A 27,370-nucleotide genomic window follows, 5' to 3' on the forward strand; every position below is an offset into this window, starting at 1 on the left:
CAGATCTGATTTGATGCAGGTGTTAGTTTTGGGGATGAAAATTTACAGGGTGATTCCATAATTTATTCCTCAGAATTGAGTGAGTCCATATTTTTTTTCCCTCTGCTTGGTCTAAAAAAGTAACCGTTACTGACTGCCACAATTTTTTTTCCTGATTTCTTATAGTGTTTCTTAAAGCCAGAAAGTTGCCATTTGAAATGACTTTAGTTTTGTGTCATGTCTGATCTGCTGAATAAACATCCTCCGAGGCCAGTGATTCTATAATTTTTGCCAGGGGTTGTACTAGCCATAATTAAGGGAAAAGAAGTGCGTCTTAAGTCTAGACTTGAAATGTTAGAGTTTTAATGCATCCAGTTAGAATTTGGGGTCTGTGAATTTGATTGTTTCATTCGGATGTTGTCGACACCACAGACCTTCTTGGTTTCGGTGGATTTGATTTTGTCCCGCAGTTTTTTTAGGCTCATGAGGTCATCTCGTGGGTTCTTTGATGTCTGACTCTCAACTTTGTAGTTTGTTGTTTTTGTGAGCTGCACTTTGGAGCAGCAGGTGGCGGTAGTGAGACATGAAGCGGTTTGCGAGCTGCCGTCGGACCCGAGAGGAAGAAGAAATAAAACAGGAAGAAGACGATGACAGCTGGGTTCGGGTTTTAGACAAGAACCAAAAGAACTCATGGCTTCAGACGAGCTGTCCGCGAAACTCAGCCGCCGGCTGCAGATCGAGACCGGCGACGAGGAGCCCGCAGCCCTGGATCCTCCATGCGATCCCGAACCCGGGTCCGAGGACAAGCCCTGCACCGCTAACGCCGACTCGGAGCTCGGAGCCAAACTGCAGCGGCGCGAGGAGCTGAACCAGGGTCAGGCCGAACCACGGCAGCTCAAGGTCTTCAATCCCTACACCGAGTTCAAAGAGTTCAGTCGCAAGCAGATCAAAGACATGGAGCGCATGTTCAAAACGTGAGTAAGATCAAAGACGCGTGCGTTCAGAACGTGAGTGAGGCCAAAGACGCGTGCGTTCAGAACGTGCGGCCAAAGACGCGTGCGTTCAGAACGTGCGGCCAAAGACGCGTGCGTTCAGAACGTGCGGCCAAAGACGCGTGCGTTCAGAACGTGCGGCCAAAGACGCGCGCGTTCAGAACGTGCGGCCAAAGACGCGCGCGTTCAGAACGTGCGGCCAAAGACGCGCGCGTTCAGAACGTGCGGCCAAAGACGCGCGCGTGCAGAACGTGCGGCCAAAGACGCGCGCGTTCAGAACGTGCGGCCAAAGACGCGCGCGTTCAGAACGTGCGGCCAAAGACGCGCGCGTTCAGAACGTGCGGCCAAAGACGCGCGCGTTCAGAACGTGCGGCCAAAGACGCGCGCAGAACGTGCGGCCAAAGACGCGCGCGTTCAGAACGTGCGGCCAAAGACGCGTGCGTTCAGAACGTGAGTAAGGCCAAAGACGCGTGCGTTCAGAACGTGCGGCCAAAGACGCGCGCGTTCAGAACGTGAGGCCAAAGACGCGCGCGTTCAGAACGTGCGGCCAAAGACGCGCGCGTTCAGAACGTGCGGCCAAAGACGCGCGCGTTCAGAACGTGAGTAAGGCCAAAGACGCGCGCGTTCAGAACGTGAGTAAGGCCAAAGACGCGCGCGTTCAGAACGTGAGTAAGGCCAAAGACGCGCGCGTTCAGAACGTGAGTAAGGCCAAAGACGCGCGCGTTCAGAACGTGAGTAAGGCCAAAGACGCGTGCGTTCAGAACGTGCGGCCAAAGACGCGCGCGTTCAGAACGTGAGTGAGGTCAAAGACGCGCGCGTTCAGAACGTGAGTGAGGTCAAAGACGCGCGCGTTCAGAACGTGAGTGAGGCCAAAGACATGTCGCGTATGTTTAACCCTTTCAGAGCTTACGGCCCTGTCACACCATGACAATTGCCCAGCGTATGTCAATCGTATTAAAAAAAAAAAAAATGCTGGTATAAGCCTAATAAGTTAAATGTAAGTTTTGTTATAAGTTAAGAGCACGTTGAAGCTCGCTGATGTTCGTCCTAATAAGCTGAGCTCCTTGAAAAATTTCGGGCAGGCTGAAAATTTTCAATGCATGCCAGTATGTGACTCATACGTCTGGCACATGCGTGACATAAGTTGTAGGTAAGTTATGTGATTGTTGGCAGACGTTTCTTGTAATTTACTCATAAGTCTAAATACTTCCATCACTGCTGTCCACTGATTGGCTGAAAGCTGCAGTCCTCATGCAGAACCACTGTTTCATTCATACACAGAGTAAATCTGACCTGTTTGTTTCAGTCAGATTCATCATCACAGTCTGATGGACACGTATCCACATAAAGCTCCTAATTTTGGAAAACATTTTAAAGCAAGTCCCTCTCTGGTTTTTGTGCTCCAAGTGCATTTCTCAGAGGATGCTGGTGTCACGCTCTGATGATTTAAACTTTTAAAGCGCTGTCGGTGTGATCTCTGAGTGATCACCACGCCGATAGATCACCAGATCACTTCATTCAGGTCAAATCACACCTGATCGCAGTCGACTGGCACTTTAAAAGTTAAAATCATTGCAGCGTTTCATTATTCAGGTCTGTGATGACTTGATCAGCAGACCTGATCAGAAAGCAACCGCTCGGCACTTTCAAAGTGAACAGCGCTCCATTCATTCACGGCAGTGTTTCCCACATCCAGTCCACTCATCAGCGTTATGGACACAATGAAAATGGTCCACCAAGATAAAAAATGAAAATAATAAAACAAAATAATGTTAAATTACTCTGTTTCCGACTCTCACCATACCGTGCAGTACTGAACCAGTCATTGGAAACGAGGCTGTCGGCATAATCGCTGAGGTGTGACTGTTGGGTATTTTCTTCTCCAAACATTTTTAAAACCTTTAACAAGACAAACAGAGTCAACAAACACCAGTGAGACAGAAAGTCAAATTTTACGCGCGGAGTGCAGTCCAGGCTGTACACCAAGGCTACACTAAAGTCTGGCCTGCGCTCCGCTCTTTTTATTAGTGAATCCCTCATCACATAAACAAAAACTTGTCCTAAGGGTGGGGGAATGACGCAAGACAAGTTTCTTCCCGTAACATAAACACACACGTCAATAAGTGCAGCTGTAAGCAAAAACAGTTTCTTTCTTTTACTCTTATCGTCGAAGGTCAGCACATCTCGTTCGTCTGTTGCAGTTATCAGCTGTTCTGCATCTGCCTGGAACACTAAGCATCACATCACAATCAGTCAAAATTCAACCTTCAGTTCTTTTACTCCCAGTCGTTAGCGGCTACGAAAACAAGTTGTATAATAATAATAATAAGTACATCCAGCTCCTCATTCCCAGTTCAGATTGACCCCAGCATGCTAAAACAAGGTTGAATAACACGTACATTCTCGGGTTTAAGTGCAAACAGCACAACACCGTTCTCATCAGAAAGAAGACAAGGTACAAATGTTTAACAGTGATAACATATATATATATATATATAAAATCCTTAACAGTGACAGTGCCTTTAAAGGGTTCTAATGTGAGTACAGTTGAAAGTTCAGCCAGAAGCAGATCAGCAACTAGGGAGTGCATGTTCAAAACAAGTGGTGGGTTGGGGGAGGGTGCTTCCCTCGGTTAAATGCACAGAGTCATGAAACTGGACGTGTTGATATAATGGTGTAGAAGAAAAAACTCAAAGGAATGATGGACTTTTGAATAACAATCATGAGCCAATAAGCTCGCACACCCGTCAAAGAGCCATTGTCCCCATGGTTGTTCTTGCAGTTATTCTCTGTGGTTATTCTCATGGTTGTCCCTGTGGTTATTCCTGTGATTGACCCCATGGTTATTCCCGTAGTTGTCCCTGCGGTTATTCCCATCCTTATTCCCGTGGTTGTCCCTGTGATTATTCCCATGTTTGTCCCCATGGTTATTCCCATTATTATTCTCGTCCTTATTCCCATGATTGTTCTTGTGGTTTTTCCTGTAGCTGGCCCTGTGGTTACGTGTGCTGTGGTGAAACCTGTCATATACCGTTAATTCCTGAGTCTTTGATGCGGTTATGAAGACAGCTTCTGTAAAATGTGTGGAAAGACGCCTGACCCTGAGCTCCACGTTGAGTCCACGTTTGGTGACTCAGAGGATACGTTTGGGCTTTTAGGGATGGATGCTGTATTTATGGCGAAATGAGAGCGTTTTTCAAACCAGAATGCAGCAGAAAATGTTGTCTCTTGTGGCCATGGTTACTATAGAAATGATAACGGTTCGTTTTCTTCAAGCGTCTTCCTGCCTCAAGTGAAATAACTGTTCATTCAGTCTTGAGGTTTTGTTCTTTCATTTCCTTTTAGATTTTTAAGCTTCTTTTTGTGTATGTGCGCGTCAGCGCTTAAAAAAGGAACCAGGCCGCTGTGGAGAGCAGACTCGGGGTCCCTGAACCCTGCCGGTCTTCAAACCCAGAACCCTGCTGATTCATGGACCCTGATGATACACTGTTGATGGCCAGTAGTTCCTCTGCAGAGTGGACGGCCTCAGAAAAATCAGAATTGCAGTGAGCTTTGTCATCATCTGTACACTGAGAAACCCAGACTGTAATTTCCTCAGGCCCAGATATGTGTTTCATGTTAGTTAGTTAGTTAGTTAGTTAGTTTAGACTAACTAAATGTCTGGTCAAAAAATCAAGAACCTCACATAGATTACCTTTTTTTTTTTCAGGAAACATGTAAATTATGTTTTATATAATTTGTACATATTGTGTACATATGTAAACGTTATTTTGTAAATTGGTTAAACCTTAAATATTTCATTTGATAAAAACTAAATTTGAATTGTAAAAAGTGCTAATTTAATGAAAATAATTTTGCAAATAATGAAACTCAAGCATGAGCAAATGTGGAAAATTAGATTATTTTACGTCTTTTTTTTATCTTTCCTTTATCTTCCATTGTTTTTACATTTAGAAGTGTTTTTTCTCACTAACGTTTACAAAATATATGAGAAACATATTATATTTATACAGAAATATGCTTTTTCAGAGTGTTTTTTGCCATCTTGGTATCTTTTGTTTGAGTGAGCAAGCATCATGCTGCCTTTCTTTAATCTGGTTGGCTGTTGCTGTCTCTTTCCCAGCATCCCTTGCACAGTTCAGGGGAAGCCCTCATGTGATCTATGACATCACTACCAAATGTTGGTCATGGCATCTGATCGCTTGAATTTCTCCCCTTCCGGGGTCAGATTTCTAAATAGTTTGCAGATAGAAAAATCATCTCATGAATCTGTGGTTTAAATCATCAGGAACAAAATTATTGTGGTGCCAAAGAAAATTCATTTTATGACTTAAATCTTCAAAAACCCAAAGGCCATACAGCTTTAAATATTTATATTTTGCAAACGTTTGGGGAGATTAGAATGGATTTATCTGCGGGGACTGTGCTAGTAAGAAACGTGTAATGAATCAGATGTAGCACCTGTGACATAAATCAGGAATTCACAACATAATGTGGCATAGATACACACAGTGTGGAATAACACAAAGTGGATTCAGTGTGTGTGTGTGTGTGTGTGTGTGTGTGTGTGTGTGTTCTTGTCTCTGATGATAGTCAGTGTGCGGCTGCGGTCATGTGTTGGTTGTAAGCAGCAGATGCTAAACCGGATGTTCCACTGAAGGAAAACGACTGTGAACACGCCAGCATTTAAAAATGTTGCTCCAGATGTTTTCCCGTGGACGGGTTAGTTCTGCACCGAGAATCAGGTCAGCATGAATAATCTCTGAAATACTGGAGAGGAATGAATCACAAACGTGAACTATTTGAACAGGCTCCAGGACTTCCTGTTTTAACAGAACGCTATGCAGAACACTCACACTTTATCTTCTCATTACTGGATGTGTCGCGCCGTCACCTGCCAAAATGACTGAATTAAGTTTTTCACTGTTCTTATGATGTGAAGGGGGGGTGGAGCCTGTGACAGTGGTGAGTGGCTGAGAGGCGGGGCTCAGCTTGACTGTACGTCAGTCTGTCACAGCTAAATGGTGCTAAACATTGATATTATTATTTTTCTTTTACCTTATTTCTGCATATTTGCACTGTTGTTCTGTGACTGTTCCTGTGCTGCTGGAACATCGTACAGTTCCCCGTCGTGGGACTATTAAAGGATTATCTTATCTTATCTTATGAAGGTCTCCTGGAAGTACAGAAAGGTGCAGTTCCTCGACTGGCCACTTGAGGCTGGCTCCAAAACATTCCCATAGAAGTCCATGTTAAAATGTCCAAATTTAGAGTGGAAATAAACTATAGTATGGAACACAAAGTGGGTTTGGTCTCTATAGTTTCCTTCTCCATGACAAGTGGACGGGGTGAATTTTTTTTCTTCTGACTTTTTAGTTTAAGATGTTGTGGGTGTGGTCTGTTTGAATGACAGCTGCTCCTCTTCTTGTAACATCTTTAGCTCACTGTCTGTTTTTGTGTCTGTTTGTAGTATTATTATGATGGAAAGATGATATTGATATTTTATTGCTCAACAGCGCCACCCTTGGAATTTCAGCCTGGGAAGTCTGTAGTTAAACCAGCTCAGGAATAAGGCACTCGGGTCCATTCGGAAATTTGAGAGACAAAGAAGTAGTTCAAAATACAAAATGAAATTGATTCATTTACAGGTTTCTTTTACTTAAAACATCAATCTAAAATGTATTTTTGTAAAGAATTATGATCAAATAAATCAAGAGAAAACATTGAGGGAAAAAAAGGAACACAGTAAACACAATACAGTAAAATTGTATTGGAAAACACAATAAATCAAACAATAAATCCAAGTGCCGCCCACACACCAACGCAACCCATGCTGGCATAACAACGGAGGAAGCGGGGTTAGAGAAATATTTTATGAGCCTACTGGTCAGGACCAGTCGCACTAATTGTGTTGTTGGTCCAAGGTCATGGCCCCGGGTATTTCGGAGCTCAGACCCTCTGACGGCGAGCCTCAGTGTATCATTAATCATCACATCATACACATGTATTCAGTCAATATTGTATCTATAAATCCATAGCATGTGATACGAACGTTTTCATTTTGTGTTGAATTATGTAAAGTTATAAACATTTTTACATGATCCTCTGCTTTCATGTGAATGTACTGTGCACCTTGTACTTTGCTTTTCTGTAATTCTGACCTTGTGCTTGTCTTCTGCAGCCCAAACAGCCTTTACTCTTGTTACTTAATCCACTTCTCTGTTCTTGCTACGTGAGCTCTATAATATCTGTTTTTTTGTTTGTTTGTTTGTTTGTTTTTATCTCTGGTTATACCTACTGCTTCTCAGACTAGTATGATCAAAATTCTATGAATGGTTCAGGGGTCTGCAACCTTTACTGTCAAAAGAGACATTTTTGTGCCGTCTTCCACAAATAAAATTCTTCTAGAGCTATAAAACATATTTGACCTTTTAAAATGAATGAATAAAGATAATACAGCCTATAAAGTTTTTTCTTTATACTGTTCAACTATATGTTTTTAATTGTTTGGATGATGTGAAATTTGTGGTGGACACATCATGATCCTGACATTTACTTTGACTTCTATTTACTGCAGACTGTGTGAAACCAACATATTTCATGTTTTGTGAGGTCAGCTTTATTTTATTTGTTAATATATATCCATTCCTACATTTAAGACCTGCATCATTTTACAAGAAAAAAAAGAAAGTTGGGACAGGGCAGTTTATTTTAAATGTAAGAATTAACCAATCATTTTTACAGCCAGTTCTCCAGAGAAATGTCAGGGGATGAAAACATGAACATTTCCAAGTCACAGAATATTTCTTAGATTTCATTTACATTGATCATTCAGAAATACTAACAGTGTGGTACTTTATCGTCACCTTCCTAAAATAATGGCCGAAGTCATTTTTTCCAAAAGTGATTTTTTTTTTTTTTTTTTTTTTTTTTTTTTTTTGCCTAAATCATCTCCCTATGATGCTGGCCACCTGTGGTTAAAATCGCTTAAGTCTTCAGTTGAGGAGATCATGGAATTCCACCCCAGTTGTATAATGGCCTATCTCAAGAATGTGACTTAGACCAGATTATTTTGCCTAAGTCAAAGGAGTATGTGACTTTGGCAATTTTAGAAGCTTTTCAAAATGGTGACTCAATCAGGAAAATGAAACTGTACTGTGTTTTCCTTTGTGTTTTCTCAAAAACATGAAAACATGACATGGGCCATTATTTTAGGAAGGTGACGTTATGGTAACTCTGTGCCACGTAGGCAGTTCTCAAAAACTAAATGTCCATGCTGGAAGGAGACAAGTGAGGGAAGCCATCAAGACACAACTCTTGAAGAACTTTTGGCTTCTGTGGGTGTGAGTGGAGAAACTGGGAATAATGCAACTTTTTTTTTTTATCTTCGTTTTACATATTGTCCCAACTTTTTCTGATTTGTGGTTGTTTTCTGTTGCATTTCTGAAATTACAGAACTGCTATAAAGAATAAGTATGAATATTTTATTCTTTTAAAAACTTTCTAGAACAAATGTAAACTCCAAACTCTTATAAAGAAGGAAAAAATACCTGGACATGTGCAGGAAAATGTTGATATAAACTGAACAGAACAAAGCAGACTGATTTAACTCCCCGTGTTTTTTTTTTTTTTTTTTTTTTTTTTTTTTTTTTTTTTTGAAAGTAAGAATAAAATAAGAGGTAACTTAATTTTAAATAAATAAAACATATAGCTGCAGCCTAATAACTTTGAAAAATAACATAAATAAGCAGCTTGTATTTTTATTCTGACTGGAGTTAATTTTAGTGTAATGATGGAATTCATCCTGTTTTTTCTCCTCAGTCACATTTTGTGCTTGAACATAATTATTTATATAACATTTTTATATAACATAACATATATAACATTATATTTAAGTAAATATTGGAAGAGTGGGGTACAATTAGTTATACCTAACAGCTAACGTTAGCTTATCTAACCGGTCTTAGCAACGTTCATCGTAGCTTACAAAATAGTTGGTTCCTTTGTGTTTGATAACAATCTTCTCCTGTGATGTCTTACTACTTATTATATATACCTTTTTCTTGAGCCGCTTGGGTGCGTAGGGAGAGTTCCCATGGGATAAAAAAGCTTTTTAACCTACCATCCCTGGTTCTCAAGACCAGGCACCTAAGTGGCTCTACTCTACTCTACTCTTTTCTACTCTCCTATTTTACTCTTCCTTTTTACATATTTAGATATACCTTTGTATACTGGCATAGTTCCACCTTAGAATTGGAATATAAGATATACCTTACTGAATTTTCATAAAATAACTACATCAACTCATAATCTAAAATAAATTCTTTAAAAAATAAAAGCTTATTAAAGTTCAGAGTTGTCACCTGCTTGATGTCATTAATGCTTCTTGCTGCTCCATTCAGCGCCCCCCCCCCCCAACTCCCTGTCTGTATAGCCTCTGTCCCACCAAATAATGAAGGCTGAAGAAAGAGCCACGCATGGGTGTGGGGTGATTATTTGAAGAATGACCCACATTTTGATCTATCACGTATCCACTATGAAGATGCCACTATGTGCCTCTCTGTACCTCGCATGTGCCGCGTAGCAGCCTCTAGTGAGCCACGACCGACCTGTCATTACAGCCTCGAATGGCTCGCATCAGCCACACTAATCCACATAGTGCCGTGATAGCGCCATGATAATGCCATGTTGGCGCACGTTTAGGCATGAGTTTGGTCCAAACCTCCAGCCCTCCTACACCTGGTCCCTTCAAAGTGTGGATTTTCAATTCACAGATTCACAGCAGCATTTAAAGATGTCCCTTTTTTTTTTTTTTTTTTTACGCAGTCCAAAAATAGACACTCCAGCACAGTTCCGCAGTTGTGCGCTGTGTGCCAGGCTGCTGTCCACCTGTAATGCACCAGACCAGCTAGACCCGAACCACGGGTTCCTGGAGAGCTGCCTCTGTGCTCCTCGCTGGCTCCGCAGCTCTCTAGCTTTTCTTCTGCGCATTAAACACACAAAACCTTATGTTTGTCCGTTTATTTCTGCAAAATCGCTCTTTTGCGTGCGCGCTGCTGTTGTCCTTTCATGGACAGCCGCCTCTGTGCTCCTCGCTGGCTCCGTGGCTCTCTGGCTCATCTTTTCTTGCACCTGTTTTTTTTTTTTTTTGTTTTTTTTTTTCTGCAAAATCGCTCTTTTGCACGTGCGCTGCTGTTGTCCTTTCATGGACAGCCGGCTCTGTGCTCTTTCTAAGTGGCTTCCTTTCCATCCGTGGCTTGCTGGCTTTATTTTTTCCTTGGCTTTAAACACAATCATTTTTACAACGTGAATCCACTTTCATTCTCTCTCTCTCTCTCTCTCTCTCTCTCTCTCTCTCTCTCTCTCTCTCTCTCTCTCTCTCTCTCTCTCTCTATATATATATATATATATATATATATATATATATATATATATATATATATATATATATATATGCTCCCATTTTGTATGAGATGAACTCAAAGATCTAAAACTTTTTCCACATACACAATATCACCATTTCCCTCAAATATTGTTCACAAACCAGTCTAAATCTGTGATAGTGAGCACTTCTCCTTTGCTGAGATAATCCATCCCACGTCACAGGTGTGCCATATCAAGATACTGATTAGACACCATGATTAGTGCACAGGTGTGCCTTAGACTGCCCACAATAAAAGGCCACTCTGAAAGGTGCAGTTTTATCACACAGCACAATGCCACAGATGTCGCAAGATTTGATGGAGCGTGCAATTGGCATGCTGACAGCAGGAATGTCAACCAGAGCTGTTGCTCGTGTATTGAATGTTCATTTCTCTACCATAAGCCGTTTCCAAAGGCATTTCAGAGAATTTGGCAGTACATCCAACCAGCCTCACAACCGCAGACCACGTGTAACCACACCAGCCCAGGACCTCCACATCCAGCATGTTCACCTCCAAGATCGTCTGAGACCAGCCACTCGGACAGCGGCTGAAACAATCGGTTTGCATAACCAAAGAATTTCTGCACAAACTGTCAAAAACCGTCTCAGGGAAGCTCATCTGCATGCTTGTCGTCCTCATCGGGGTCTCGACCTGACTCCAGTTCGTCGTTGTAACCGACTTGAGTGGGCAAATGCTCACATTCGCTGGCGTTTGGCACGTTGGAGAGGTGTTCTCTTCACGGATGATGCGAAGGAGATGTGTTGCACTGCATGAGGCATATGGTGGTCACACCAGATACTGACTGGTATCCCCCCAATAACACAAAACTGCACCTTTCAGAGTGGCCTTTTATTGTGGGCAGTCTAAGGCACACCTGTGCACTAATCATGGTGTCTAATCAGCATCTTGATATGGCACACCTGTGAGGTGGGATGGATTATCTCAGCAAAGGAGAAGTGCTCACTATCACAGATTTCGACTGGTTTGTGAACAATATTTGAGGGAAATGGTGATATTGTGTATGTGGAAAAAGTTTTAGATCTTTGAGTTCATCTCATACAAAATGGGAGCAAAACCAAAAGTGTTGCGTTTATATTTTTGTTGAGTATATAATTTCTTCCTCAGCTTACAAGTTATCATGATACAACTTTTAACTTTGTGTTATGTCTTCAAAATCGGTCTTTTGCGCGTTCTCCACCTGTGTTACCGCACAGCTCCTGCTCTTAGCTGCTCCACTGGAGTTATCTTCCATGGCTTTAAACACACATCCACTTTCACGCAGTCACCCAAATTTTAACTTTGTGTTCGTCCAATATTGACTGAAATATCACTCTTTTGTGAGCTGGCGTTCTGCCTAAATGCTCGTTTGAAGCGTAATGATGAGTCACTGCGTCAGTGCGCACACACAGCGGAGCTCGTGATCCATTAACAAGATATTAAATCAACATACTTTTACATACAACAGACATCAACATACAGACCTACTTTTACAGCAAGGAACTGTTTTATCAAGCTACAAAAAACATTAAAAATAGTTACCTTAAGCTGTTCAAAATACATTCCACATGGAGCAGGAAAGAGAGGAGGAAAAAAAGCGTCCAGATGAAATAGTCCGCTGATTCTAGAAGAGGTGTTTTCAGCATCCAAGGTTTGGCAGAAGTCCAGCGCACAGAGCAGGTGGAATTGTGTGCGCAAGAGGAGAGCTGTTCCAAAAATAGCCTCTCTGGTCCTGCGAAGCTGCCAGGCGCACGGATAATGGACTTTTTGCAGACTCGTAAGCACCACGCAAATGCCCCTAAGCCGTCGCAGTAACTCGAACACAAACTGCGCCACGCTGTTGTTGCTAAATTTTGAACATCTTGAAATTAATGCCACGCTTAGAGAGGAGCTTCGTTAGCTGAAGATAATGCCTCTAAGAGCCACTCTGAGCCACTATACTGCCACGATAGCTCACGAAACAAAAAAAAAACAGGGTGCATGGCTCCTTCTTCAGCCTTCATTATTCGGTGGGACCGCGGATTATGAGTGAGCAGAGCAGCTCTCCACACACACACACACACACACACACTGCTGTCTCTGCATCAGGTACTCTGCTGCAGGATTCTGACATGTTGGAGTGAATGGGTGGAGCTTGTTGATGGGAGCCTTCAGTGTGGTGCCTCAGGGCCACAGGGAGTCCAGGTGGCAGAGTGTAAACTGTGAACTCTCTGTTTGGTTTTGTGCAGGTACGATACAGGCCGCGACAACTACATTGACCTGATGGAGTTGAAGCTGATGATGGAGAAGCTCGGTGCTCCCCAGACCCACCTTGGTTTGAAGAACATGATTAAGGAGGTGGATGAGGACCTGGACAGCAAGCTCAGCTTCAGAGAGGTGAGGCCACCAATACTCAGAGAGTTCCAGCTTTGATTAGACTCTGCCACGGCTTCTGTCTGCAACCTTTGATTATCCTCCCTCAGTTCCTGCTGATCTTCAGGAAGGCGGCAGCAGGGGAGCTGGCAGAAGACAGCGGCCTCAGCGAACTTGCTCGCCTGTCCGAGATCGACGTCTCCACTGAGGGCGTGAAAGGAGCCAAGACCTTCTTTGAAGCTAAAGTAAGTATCTGGAGCTTGCTGGAATCATCAGCAGTGATTTAATAGCCTAGCTATTGGTGATTTGATGATTATTGATCATTACGTCTGTGAGGATAAAAATGCAAAGTGGTAAAATTTTAAAATATGACAATAGTAACGAAATGTTTCTCAGATGAAATTATTGTTTTGTTTTTTATCTGACCAACTGTCTCAAATTTTAGACACCTGTTTTATAATAATTATAATAGATAATATTTAAAACATTACATTGTCGTATTTCTTATTTACTACGGAGTCAGTTGATACTTGAATCTCTGTGTTTGTGATGGTCCTGGATCCAGACTAAGATCCAGGCTTTCAGAAGTGTCACTGTATCTGGTGAAAGTGTTCAATTTCAATTCAATTTATTTCAGTTATATAGCACCAAATCACAACAAAGTTGCCTCAAGGCACTTTACATAAGTAAGGTCTAACCATACCAACTCATAGAGCAGAGGTCTCAAACTTGTTCCAGAAAGGGCCAAGAGGGTGGAGGTTTTCTTTGCAGCCACCCACTTCACCAGGTGATTTCACTGATACCGACTTCACCAGGTGATTTCAGGTGGGATCAGTTAATATAATGAGGAAGAAACCTCAAACAGACCAGCCACAGAGGGGTGACTCAATGCTTAGGTCATTCTAACAGTTACAGGTTTTTACAAAGTTTACCAATTTTTTACAAGCAGAAGAAACAGAAATGTTAAAAAAAAAAAAATGCAACAAAAATAGTCCATAATTGAGATAAAAGGCACACAGTCATTGGTGCAACAGGTAGGGCATCCTGAGGTCAGTCTGACACCAGGGGTTTAGGGCCCAAGATCCATTGAGGTTAGTCAGTGCTTCAGACAGAGAGAAAAAGAGCAGAATCAGTCAGATGGTAATAACTGCACCTAAAGCATTAATTAACCAGCAGTTAATCAACAGGGAAGCAGAGAGATTACTAAGGTCGTCACTGGCAGCTAGAACTGAGCTTCACTAACAGACAACGAATTTAGATGTAGTGAGGCTGAGACCTGTTCCGTCATGAATAATTTGAATTAAAAGGAGCTGAAGCATAGTTCCATGCTACACCAGTATGCTAGACATACAAGAGGGAGAATAGATGGGAGATCATTCCACAGAACAGCGGCACATTAAGAGAAATCTTGGTGACCCGCAGGACTTTTTTAACCATTGGGACACGTAGTCCTGCACCCGAGATCGCAGAGCCCGGGACGGTATGTAGTGTTTAGTAGGTCAGCTAAGTTGGAAGGTGCCAGTCTGTGAACTAATTAACCTAATGTCTTCTATTTTCGTCTCAAAGTAATCCAGAAAATCTTGTGCTGTAAAATGAGAGCGACTTACAGGGGTTGTCTATGTAAAGTGTGCCAGCGTGCTTGAACAAGTAACTTTGAGTAATGATTGTTTTTGTTGATCAAATCAGAGTGGGTTCTGTAGCAGTAGTACATGCTTATAGTCTAAGATAGCATCACGCCACGCAAGGTGGAATACTTCTAATTTTAATCTACACCGTTTTCACTCTAGACCTCTTGCCTTATGCTTGAGGTCACGCAAGTAATCATGAACCAAGGTGACTGTGTTTGGGGAGGGTGGCATGGTTTTAATAAAGGTGGAATGACCATGTCCATTGGCTTGTGAGCACTGAGTTTAAACTGTCCACAAGACTGTCTACGGCAGGAATCATGTTAACAAATGTTTCGCTAAGATATCAGGCAGTTGGGGTCAAAGTTCAGTTGTAGTTCAGGAGTTGAGTTGCCGTGATGATAAATAAGTGTCTCATTCTAGTGGACAAGCCACTGAGACTGTGAACTTAATAAGTGAGTGATCTGAAACCACTAACGCAAGAGACACAATGTCAATATCTGACACAGTAATATCACGAGGGAGGACCAAATCCAGGGTATTTCCACTAATGTGTGTCAAACCCTGAATGCATTGCTGGAATCCTAATACATCCATAATGTCCATGAATGATTTGCAGAGGGGTCAGAAGTCTTATTTATATGAATGTTGAAGTCATCTACAATCAGATTATCTCCACTAGTTGAGAAATTAGAGATAAGCTCAACAAATCCATCTAAGAATTCAGAATATGAATGAATGAGCTTTATTGTCATTGTATAAAGAACACAATGAAATGTCGTTCGGCAACACCCCTGTTCAGCAGCTCCCTCACAGAAATATTACAATATACAATAGACTATCACATATAAAATATATAGTCTATTAAAAACTCAGTATAAATAAGATAATAAATATTAAATACATATTTTAAAGAATAAAACAGTGGATGGGATATCCGGTGCAATAATAAAAACAGTGCTCCAGTGTGATCCCCAGTGCGATACAACTAGTCAATATTCTTCTAAAAGTCTTTTCACAGCCATTGGGAAAAAGCTGTCCTTCAGTCTGTTTGTGCGGGCTCGGATAACCCAGAGCCTGCCAGACGGGAGGATGGAGAAGAGGGAGTGTCCCGGATGGTAGGGATCATTCGTGATCTTTGTGGCCCGTCCGAGAAGGCGTTTTGAGTAAATCTCAGCCAGGGATGGGAGCGGGCAACCGATGATCCGCTGAGAATATGGGCCCGGGGGCCTGTATACAGTGACAAAGATGCTTTTAATTTTATTCTTCTGACCTTGACTATATGTGGTATCCTGAGCAGAGCAAAGATTGTTGAAATGAGTTAAATTTTGGACCCCAAGAGCCAGTAAGGTAAACCCAGATTTCTGAGTAAAAGCAACCCCTCCACCTGCTTTGTATCATGATGTATGCAGGTGGGCAGGCTTCATTTATGAGGACAACAGTAGGCTTTCGGCAGGTTTCACATACACCAATCATATCTAGGCAATGTTCCATAATTAGGTCATTTATCAACAGTGATTTTGAGGACAGTGACCTTATATTAATGAGCCCTAATTAAGACCTCACTAGGGTTGGCATTTTTACTGTTTTGATGGGTAGGGTTAGATTTTGGGGGTGGTACCAAAGTGATATATTTAAGATGCCTTAGATTAGGTTTGCATTTGTGAAATTCCACACAGGCTGAAGGTAAAATATTTTATGTTGCAGAAATAGCCAGTGGGGCATCCTCAATTTTAGTGTTGTCCATTGTAGTAACAGGCACTAAATTACCATGTCCCTTTACACTTTTTAAGGGTACATCTTCAGAAACAGGCTACGGTCTCAACTTGAAAAGTTTCCCTTCCTGGAACATAAACTACATTGTCACCATAGTAAGTTCTCGTGGTAATTTCTCCACTATGATAATAGTTTCCACCCTACATCCATAATAGTAGGCCCTGCAGGTTCTCTAATCACCTACTCCGTGCCCTGCTGTAGAGTCCCAATGTTACCTTCCCTATAGAACTCTATGTTCACAGATAGCGGAGGTGATGGTTCAAATCCCAGCCTGACCGGAAAATCACTAAGGGCCCTTGGGCAAGGTCCTTAATCCCCTAGTTGCTCCCGGTGTGTAGTGGGCGCCTTGCATGGCAGCACCCTGACATTGGGGTGAATGTGAGGCATTATTTGTAAAGCACTTTAAGCATCTGATGCAGATAGAAAAGCACTATATAAATGCAGTCCATTTGCCATTTTACAGAAAAAATGGTGGCACCTTCCCCAGTAGGGTGAAGGCCCGTCTGGTGACCCCAGAAAGAAGGCCAGTTATCAATAAAATAAAGCCTTACTGTCTGCAAAACTGTGGCAGCCACCTATTTCATGATGTGGGCCATGAGGAGGGGCATTTTTGTGACCTCTGATTGTCACATCCTCATATCATTGGTGCCAATACGAATAGCTATGTTGCTATACCTACTGTCGTGTTACTTTGGCTGACTATTCTTGTGCAACATCAGCACCCTAAAGTGAGAGGCAATGTCGGGTGCTCTGGCCCCAAAAATACACTGAACATTGATTGGTGCCTGTTATCTTACTTTATGCGTGATAGAGTTCCCTATCACTAATGCACTCTGTTTCGGTCTGCTGCAGATGGGGGTAGAAGTCATCTGTGGGCTCGGAGAGGCATATCCAAGGCTGAAAAACGGTTCACAACAGCAACCTGCGACTGTGAGCCGGGTCCCAAAACCAGGCACAGAGCTGTACAGGAGTTCTTCCACCTAATAACAGCCCGATAGCCTTCGGCTTTAGCCGGTGGATGTCAGCTAATGCTAACAGGTGCGCTAGCCACCCTGACACTAAGCTATGGAGATTTGGAGTGAAATTATGGAAGAACAAAAAACAAGAGAGATCCGCACAGCCAGTTAGCTCCCAAACAAGCCTTTAATAACACACCAAAGGTGACGTTTCGGGCCTCACCCTTCATCAGACAGGATGAAATTATGGAAGGGAATTTTTGTGTTTTTGGAGTAATATTTTCTGAAATTTCGAAATTTTCTAACCTTGTCAGAAGCTGAGATGACCCCATGCCAATATGCACAGGCAGATTGGCATGGGGTCGTCTCAGCTGCCAATGTTTTCAAGGATTCAAAGGATTCAAAGAAATTTTATTGTCATATGCACAGAAGAACATGTTCCCTGCACAATGAAATGTGTCTACTGCATTTAACCCATCCTAATTGCCAGTAGGAGCAGAAGTCGCCATTAGGCGCCCGGGGACCAGCTCCAGATGTACATCCCTGCCTTGGTCAACATCAGGGCTGAGCAAACCAACACCGACCCATACAAACACCACACAACACATAGGCCGGCCCGGTACATAAAACATATATATGAAAGCAAAGCACGAGGGAAAAGGAGAAAAAAAAAAAAAACCCTCATAGCCGCTGCATTACACAGCAGCAATGAGGAAAAAAAATCCCCATCAGCACAGAAAAACAATAATCACACAGACAAAAACAAGGACACAGGACGACAACCGAGATTTGCAAAGGTCCAGTGTATCAGAACACTCCAGAGGCAGCCTGTTTGGCGCCGTCAACGGCCTTGTCCGGACAATCCTGGAGGGGGAGGGGGCAGCCCTGTGCAGTCTGAGCAGTCCTGAACAGTTCTAACACAGTCAACGTCAGAGCTGGAGAAGCTGAGGGGAGGGGGGAAGACCAGGGAGCGAGGCTTAAGTGTTGATCTTCTGAGGAGGTTTTATCACAGCGACCTTGAAGTTCAGCTGTATTTGGGGAAGCCAAATGAATAGCCAGATTAGCAGACGCCTGAAAGATTCCAGAGTTCTGAGAACAGAGTGGCTCTCAATGCATCTGAATGTAGAATGTGGTCTTCACAGACGGTCAGAGCGGGTTTCCAGGGCTGCAATTCTGCAAAAAAAAAAAAAAAAATGGCTGGATGTTTTATTAAACATCCAGCCCGTTAACAACCATGGCCGCCATGAGTGTTGATTACACTTATTGTGATTACAGAAAATCTATTAGCAGTCATCATGGTCATCTGCCATTCTCTGCAGCACTTCAAGGTGTTCTTCCTCAGAATCAGAATTAAGCTCAGAATCTAAGGCAGCTCTTCCCTCAAAAACTCTGTCATAATTGTGTTTATAAACCAGTCACCATTTGCTTTTATTATACATCTGTGTAGTTAATAAATAAAATAATCTTCACGGATGATTTGCTCGCGCGTGCACATAGAGAAATAAAAAAAAAAAAACTCTCCGCTGGCTGCTGTTCGCTCTTTCCTCAAAAACGCTTCATTTGATGTGTATAATAAAACGCAGCATAACAAACAGAGGAGAAGAACATTTTTTGATGACGTTTTGTGTATGTGTCGGGCTCAAAGTCAAATTCTGCGCAAATTTTGTCCAAATTTGATAGATTTCTGTACAGTTATGAAATAAAAAGGTGGATTCCAGTCGGGAATGCAAGTCTAAAGTGTTGTGTGCCCGCCCCCAAAGTAGGGTGCCACGGGTTCCCGGGTAACCGCTAAAATCAAACCCTGATGATGGGATGTCTTTGGTACCAGGTCTCTGTGGAGGATCCTTGGGTCCCATTGGAATTACTTTGTATCGAATTAATAGTTACTAAGAGAGGCAAGGATGAAGAGGATCACTGTCATTGTGAGGGAGCATTGATTATGACATTTGGCGCATTTCTGCATGATCCAGCATGCCTGAATATTGAGGACCCCAGCAGCTGGAGAAGGACAAGGACACGCCCATGATTCACCTGCTGCAGCAGATGGATGCTTATTTTAGAGATGTGGGGATGGACCAGGTGTCTGCCTTGGTGGTCGCCATCCAGGACCCCAGGCCGTTCCGTGGTATCATGTATGCGGAGAAGCGACACACATGTATGCGACAGAAGCAACAGCTCACTTGATATTTAAGATGTTAGAACCTTTGGAAATTGTGCGGATACAGTAATGTGTGAATGAATGAGGTTTAATTGTAGATTTCTACTTTGTTTGTAGTTTCACGAGTGAGTTGCAGCTTCATTAAAACTGGACGACCTGAAATGTCTTTAGAGTCGTGAAGGAAGGGGACGCCTGTCATGAAGCTGCATGTAGAGTGAAAGATAGGACAGTTAGCTCGACCTTTATTGGACCCCTGCTCATTGTCACATTGCTGTGGAGGCTCCGCCTGCACCGTGGTGCCATTCAGGCACATAGCAGGAGCGGTTCTATGCTCGGCGGCGAACACATGACCCGTCTGTTTCCTGAGGGATCTGGATTAAGTTTGCACAGTGCAGATTGAAATCAACAGCTTGGGAAATGCTCCTCAAACGCTGCTGGTGAGATCTGACCAGAACCACGCTGCAGCTGTTGGAATCAGGGCCTTATGATCGGATGAATGTTATCTGTTCACATTCGGCTTCAGAACTTACAGTGTGGAGGTGCTGAGGCAGGCTGCCAAAGCAAACTGAAGTGCCGTTCTGATTCTGAGGACTTTGTTCAGTGGCCCAGCCAAACATCCGGCCTGAGTCCCGCTGAGGAGCTTTATGAAACAGGAACTGGAGACTGGTGCAGTGGAGGCGTGGCACAGCGAGGCTGGGTCCAGTGCTGTCTGTCACTTTGAACTGTGGTTCTGAGGCTGTCCAGTTAGTTTTGAGTTTAAATGGAAAATGGAAATGGCGCAAGAATTTATAACCCATTTTAGAATTTATCGCTCAGTTTGCAGCCCAGTTTCATGATTTATTTTCATCATTAGGCTCAACGGCAGCAGTCACAAAGTCCAAATATAGACGGAACTGGACAAGAACCGACTGACTGAAACATCTGGGGGAAGTCACTGCTGAGCCAAAGGTTCAAACCTTTGTGTTACAGAGGCTTGAAAGGTTTACATGTCACAGGGGCAGATGTGCGCCACCAGGGTTTGATGCTTGTGTCTTACCAACAGAAGTGTGTGTGTGTGTGTGTGTGTGTGTGTGTGTGTGTGTGTGTGTGTGTGTGTGTGTGTGTGTGTGTGTGTGTGTGTGTGTGTGTGTGTGTGTGTGTGTGTGTGATTTCAATTTAATTTAATTTATATAGCACCAAAGTTGCCTCAAGGCGCTTAACACAAGTACGGTCTAACCTCATCAACCCCCAGAGCAAGAACACAGGCGACAGTGGTAAGAAAAAAAAAACTCCCTCTGATGATTTGAGGAAGAAACCTCAAGCAGACCAGACTCAAAGGGGTGACCCTCTGCTTGGGCCATGCTACCGACACAATTTACAAAACGAATATACAGGAAATTTTGGGAGTCCATGCTGGTGTCCAGGATGGGAGGCCTGCAGAAGAAGACACCCACTCCCATCTCTGGATGGAGCTGCACCTCAAACAGAGAGGAAAAAAAAACAGAATCAGGTGGCAGAAAGACAACAAATACAGTATAATTTGTCAGCATTAAGCAACAAGAAAAACAGAAGCCTAGGCTAAGGGTTAACTGGTCAAATTGATGCTGAGTCTCACTGGACCAAGAACCATCATTTCAGTCTTATCAGAGTGTGTACCACGTGTGTGTGTGTGTGATAGGCTGACTGACCTGAAACGTGCTTTGGTGTTGGACAGGCGGACGCCATCATGCAGTCTAACCGGTTCGAGGCGGAGATCCGCCAGGAGCAGGAGGCCAAGAAGAAGCAGGCGGAGGAGCAAAAACAGCGACGAGCTGCTTTCAAAGATTTGAAGTCGACGTTCCAGTGAGCGGCGCTCGGGCGTAGTCTTGGGCGCCGGCATCATGCTGTTATCCTGTCTTTGTGTTTTTCACTGCTCAGTGTTGAATACCTAGTAAAATGGGGTGGGGGGGTAGTTCACAATCCAAGCAGACTCACAGTCACTCACATACCAGTTGATAGTCTGATCCCAGGGGGCTGGATAATTGTGGGGAAATATTAAATTAGCATATCACGCTGTAACGAGTATAACTATGAGCTAACGGTGCACGGTGGTGGTACATCTTTCATACCCGCTGTGGAGCTTTTATCCAAAACCATTAATGCTCGCACATATTAATCAGACATGATGATGTCACCACTTCTCTTCTTCAAAACATCCTGTCCACATGAGTGACGAACCCTTCAGACGTCTTCATGCAGATTCTCATGGCAGGGAAAAAACCTTTGATATAAACTGTTTTTGGGGGGGGGGTGTTGGGGTTTAGTTTTGTTGTTCAGAATCATAAATTCTGATGTGTTCACGTGTGTCTGATGGACTTCCTGTCAGCCATTTATTTCTGGTGTCACCTGATGGGTTGCACGATGTTTAGGATCCCTGCAGACTTTGGTGGGAGTGTTAGACCGGTGACAAATTAAAAACTTGTAGTGTCTGGTACTGTGTTAAACCAGAACTAGTTCTTCCCCAAAAACATTCCCTGGTTTGTAGTCTAAAGTCTGGGTTGACCTCCGGTGTCTTTGTGTCCTCTGGACGGGGACACTGGTGTTGGGCCACTGCTTTTCTCTGTTGCTTTTCCTCTGCCACCTGTCTGTGTAATAGCCTGCTGACTGAAGCCGTTTTTATGTTCCACAGTGACACTCTGTGAGGGCTTTTATTAGGCTTTGTGTGGGTGTGGCTTATTTATGGGATTTGTGCCCTCTGACCTTCTGACCATCTCACAGGTTGGTGGTCAGATGGCGTCACGGTTGCATTCCTGCTGTAACTGTTGTCATTCTGAATGCAGTCGGCGTTGTTAAGGGAAGTGAGAGTTCCTCTAAAGGTTGCTTCCTCATGTTGAAACCCGCTGAAGAGTGTGATTTCTGAGAGCAGCCTGGATATTGTCACGTGTTGACATTGTGTCCACGCCTCGGAACTCACTGATAATTTTCAGTCACTTTGTACATAGTCTAACATTAAAGACCAGCTGAAGCTAAATGCTGTCTGTTCATGCTGCTTTAAACCAACTACCCGGACTGTTCACCACAGACCCAGTCCTCAGCAAGACCACGAGTAAACTAACGTTCTGTTTTAAGACCCCGTGTAGATTAATGTGCCGCTTTAAGACCACGAGTAGACTAACGCGCCGTTTAAGACCACGAGTAGACTAACGCGCCGTTTTAAGACCACACACTGTTTACTTCAGCAGAATGATGTTGACCAATGAGTGATGATGTAGACTTTTGTTTTCTAGTTAGACTTTTTGTTGTTCTAGGCCTGATATCCTGTAATGTGTAGCTGTGTAGCATTATCATACGGCTGTTTTTCGGCGTCATGTGCCGTACCGTTAGCCTCACTTACCGTGTGTAGAAACGCGTTTGCTGACACTTGTCAAATGTTGCAGGAATATCATGTTTTGGGTCACAGTGCAGCTTAGATTATTTTAATGCACAGTCTTACAGCACTGCGTAGAACCGCTCAGTTAAACATTTCCTCACTGAGGACTGAACAAAGTTAATAGTTGGGTTTTGTTTTATCTGTATGGTTCAGGGTCACCACAGCAAAGGTTCCTTCTCCATCTAGCTCCATCTTTGGCCTCAGCCAATGCCTCTTCTTGGTTCTGTTTTACGGCATCGCCCTGCATTGGTCTCTGTCACACATACGTCATCTCAGTCTTCCATGGTATTCCAGCTTCTCTCACCTTTGACTCGATCTTGTTGACTTTCACCTTAAATTGCTTGTTGGGGATCTTCTAAGCTTGAATTTTAACATTCTCATCTACACCATCTGCTTTTTTATTAGAGATACCATCTGTAAGTCGAATGTTCTTCCAGGTGCTTCACTCTCAAACAGTCCTGACCTCCTCCTCCAGACACTCCATCCCACTCACATTCATCTGTTGTCTGCAGTCAAAGGAGGTCATCCCTGTTCTCAGGTACTGACCTTCATTCCTCTCCTTTCCATTGGTCTAACATTCCAGTGTCCTCCGAGTCCTCTACCGTTGTCTCAGTTGACAGTTCCGGTACGCTCTTAGTCCTCTAACAGTCTCTGTCGTCGGTACGTCATTGAACAGGCTCATCAAGAACTTCTGTGCTAGTTCTGCCAAACATCTAACCCTGCAGAGGGATGCTTGTTCTCCCACTCTGTCATGTACCTCATGATTGATACCTCATGCACTTTTTTCCTTTTCAGCTGTGATCTTTCCTCTCTGTGAAAACACTTTCCAGACTTCATTTGTCACAGGATTCTTAACATCCTTTCCCACCTGCTGTTGCACTTCCTGCCCAGTCTCGTCCCTTTCTCAAGCTCATCAGAGGGCTTCCTTCTCACGTCCGTTTGGACCAAAGTCCTCCTAAAGCTGTTTGGCGTTAATTTCTAGTACTCTTTCATGCTGTTTGCATTTTAGTCCTGTTCTTTCTTTTCTGGTCTCTTTGGTTGCCCTTGCACCACCCCAACATTTCCTAGTCCAGCTTTTCCTGACCCACTGACACACCCAGCATGAGCACTTTCTGCATTTTACTTTTGAATGGTGCCTCACCAGAAGTCATCTAGTTTTCTTGCATGGTTACTTTGTGTTCTTCTCAACACTTGCTTCAGGTTGCACCTTCTTCGCATGACATGGTCCACCTGTGTGGTCCTGAAATGATGCTTGCTTTTGTCTGTATGATCCCTTTACTCCCTGAAGTGTGGCCCTGGTCATAAAATCTGTCCTCACCTCCATCTTCCCCCACCCAACCCCACTACTTCCAAGTGGAGTCTGGGAGCATGCCCTGGTGTCGTGCTTTGCCACATCCACAACGCTGCAGAATCACCTCGGGTCCTGAATAGCAGACAACTGGTCCAACCCCACACTCTCAAATCCCATCGTGTCTTCAGGTGTGTTTCCTTTGCTTACGTTCTTATTTAGGTTGACACCTATAAACCCCCCCCCCCCCCCCCATCTTCTCACAAGCCATCAGAGGCGTGCACGCACTGGAGCCTGACCGATATGGATTGTTTGTGGGCCGATACCAGCTGATGGTGCAAATCGAGGATTGGCCTCTACAGCAGACGGTGCTCCTCTGCAACCTCAACAGCCTCAAGTCTATAGTCATCGACTGAAGGATGCCATTAAACAGAAAAATCTCAATGATTTATGACAAAGAAATATAGTTGAGGTTTAGATTTTTTTTTGTTTGGTTTAAACATGAACTTTACAAAAAAAATTACTACAACAGTAACCAACAACCAACCAGTGTATGTCAACTGCCTTCACCTGGATTGACAATTGCTATGTGACATCACTGAGCAGTTGCATAAAATGGACTTCTCATCTATTTTAGCCCCACCCAGCTGGCGGCATGACGGCCACTTGTCTCTTGTGGCTGTGAAACACCCTCTCTTGAGAATGAACGGCAGCTGGTTGCTTTGCCTCTGTCTCTTGTAGCTGGGCGATGGGCATCCCAGCCATGCTTGAAAGCATTGTAAACAATGCCATCGGATCACCCTCTGCTGGACAAACTATGTAATGACATCTTTCCTTTTTTTTTTTTTTTCTTTTTTTTTTCATTAAAATGTGTGAAAGGCTCTTATTGACTAATTATCAGTCAACTGATATTTCGGTCAGGCTCTTGTGTGCACTCAGTGTTCACCATCTTTGTTTGAGTCCTATCACTACTACCAGGTCCACCTTCAGACTGATTCCTCGCTCTTCTGCTTCTCTTCCAGTCCATACACAAAATCTTGACCTCAGTGTCTCACTGTGTATTTTTCTCACATTGTGTTCTGATTGGCGGTGGACGTTGTTTAAACCTGGTCCAGTCAGTGTATGAGGTTTGGGTTTTGTGTTTTCTTTCATCTTTAGGAGGTCGGGTTAGATTTTTAGTGTGGGTCTCCTGCTCCAGGAGACCATTATGGATGTTTGTGGCTCTCCAGAGTCCCACCCAGATGGACAATCACATGCCCGGGCTCACTGAGGTCTGGTCCCGATGGCGTCTGTAAAAAATGATCAAATAGTTTTGCTAAATGTGATCAGTGTTCATCTATTTTCATATGAAATGACCAATTTATGTTTTTAAAGAGCATATTGCAGTTTGTGTTCACAAACCTCAAATATTATTGCTTTTTCTGGCAGTAGCGTGTGTGCGTATGTGCCCATAAGTATTTGGATAGTGACACGCTCAACAGCACAATGGAGTGAAAATGAAACCGTCAGGATGTTCTTGTAGTGTTGCATTTCAGCTTTAATTCTGAGTTTAAGAAAAATGCCTCATAAAACATTTAGGAATTTCACATTTTTACAGTCCCTCCATTTTTACAGCCCATAAGTATTTGGACAAACAAAGTATAAAGTTACTTTATTAAAAAAAACTTCCAGATTTTCATACAAGAAAGTTTATCAGGTCTGGTTCTCCCATGTCCCTTTTGGCAAACTGTGGCTGAAATCTCACACCTTCTTTTGGAGAACATCTTTATAATTAGTGAGGAAAGACACAAAAGCTGCACCATGTACAGTTTCTCCAGTCACAGCCACAGAAGCCTATAACTCCTTCAGAGGTGTCCGGGTGGCTTGGTGGCTTCCTGCACTAGTCTTCTTGCACGGTCACTCAGTTTTTGAGAACCGCCTCCTCCGGATGGATTTACTGTACAGTACCACATTGCTTGTATTTGTCAGTGACTGAGGGAAATAAAGTTTAAAAAAAAAAAAAAAGTCAGGTGTTCATCCCCTCAATGTAGACAGAAAAACAGCTGAGTGTAAAAATGGTTTGCATTAAAAATAGTCCTTATACTTACCTTAGGGACTGAATATTAAAATGTCTATCATTCCTCAATGGTTAATGTGATATTTTTATTAAATCCCTTGAATTAAAGCTGAAAGTCGAGTGTTTTATTTTCTCTTCATTGCAGAGATGCACATGACAAAAGTGTCCTCTGTCCAAAAACATTTGTACCTGAGTGTGAATAAAGGCAGCTCAACAGAAGCCTGTTGTGATTTAAAAAAAAAAAAAATCATGTGTAAAAAATGATGTGCCAGTTTTTCTTTTTTAAAATATTTCCATTCATAGAACGAGTGCCAAACGTTGAAGCTATGGTTCGCCATCTGGCCGCACATGAAGCCTTTGACCCCTCAACATGTCACAAAGTCAGAAGATAATTAACTTGGACTAGGACACCGTTTTCAGAGGAGAGCAAAGAGCAGGATGGTGATCAAGACTGATACTTATTTCAGTCAAATGTATGAAAAAGGTTTATATGACACCTGAATAAATTCTTGGCCACGGCGTTGGCGTGTACATCTTCAGCAGCTGGAAAATCACTGTCAGATGGATTGGACAAGTTCTTAATGTAGAATTTATCATTTTTGCCAGATGGAAGAAAGCAAATGGGCGTTTTCAGGTGGCATAGATGGCTCCGTCCCGCTGCACTTCCATTCCTGGTCCAAGAAGAAACACCTTTCTAATTTCAAGTAAAATCAAAATAAGTAAAATCAAAGGAAAATGAAAGGATGTGGATGTATTTAGGTGTCATACTTAACAAATAATAAATATTTCAGAATGTTATGGAAACATTCTTCCATTGCATGAATGGAACATTTTATTTGCTGTTTTTGTGAGCTTTTTTTTTTTCTCATCTGTGTTTTGGTGAACCTCAGCTTCTTCACAGAATCTGTTAGAGAACTGCTGCGATTCAGAGTGTGAATTTGATGGGGATGTGTGGTGATGCATTTATGAACATCCTGCTGCGGGTTTACTTTGGTTGTCTTCAGGTGTCTCCTGGCTGCAGGTTTACGTTGGGTGTCTTCAGGTGTCTCCTGGCGGCAGGTTTACGTTGGGTGTCTCCTGGCGGCAGGTTTACGTTGGGTGTCTTCAGGTGTCTCCTGGCGGCAGGTTTGCGTCGGTTGTCTTCAGGTGTCTCCTGGCTGTGAGCCAGGACGTCGGTGGATGTTGAAGCTTCTAATACTTTATCTCCTGTGCGTTGACTTACTGCGTTAACTTTTGTTTTCATGTGTTCCTGTGATGTCACTGGCTGTCACTGACACTTTACCATAATAAATGTATAACTTACTGTCTTTTGTGTTCATGAAAAAAGAACAACTTATGCGCCTATAGATTTTTAATAAAATGTATCTTTCTTCTGGCA

General features: G+C 43.1%; 1 protein-coding gene across 1 annotated transcript; it reads left to right on the top strand.

The window, feature by feature from the left end:
- The first annotated feature begins 571 nt into the window (after nucleotides 1–571).
- Nucleotides 572–27,370, top strand: efhd2 (EF-hand domain family, member D2). The gene is made up of 4 exons (XM_034173126.1): nucleotides 572–953; nucleotides 12,622–12,769; nucleotides 12,856–12,990; nucleotides 20,954–27,370. The coding sequence occupies exons 1-4, from the start codon at nucleotides 670–672 to the stop codon at nucleotides 21,083–21,085; spliced, it is 699 nt and encodes a 232-aa protein (XP_034029017.1). The 5' UTR covers nucleotides 572–669; the 3' UTR covers nucleotides 21,086–27,370.

This window comes from Thalassophryne amazonica, chromosome 6 (genome assembly GCF_902500255.1).
Source record: "Thalassophryne amazonica chromosome 6, fThaAma1.1, whole genome shotgun sequence".
Taxonomy (NCBI): domain Eukaryota; kingdom Metazoa; phylum Chordata; class Actinopteri; order Batrachoidiformes; family Batrachoididae; genus Thalassophryne; species Thalassophryne amazonica.

Coding starts and splice junctions, on each gene's coding strand:
- efhd2 (XM_034173126.1), top strand. CDS start 670: ATGGCTTCAGACGAGCTGTCCGCGAAACTCAGCCGCCGGCTGCAGATC. Junction 954..12,621: donor ATGGAGCGCATGTTCAAAAC/GTGAGTAAGATC, acceptor GGTTTTGTGCAG/GTACGATACAGGCCGCGACA. Junction 12,991..20,953: donor AGACCTTCTTTGAAGCTAAA/GTAAGTATCTGG, acceptor GGTGTTGGACAG/GCGGACGCCATCATGCAGTC.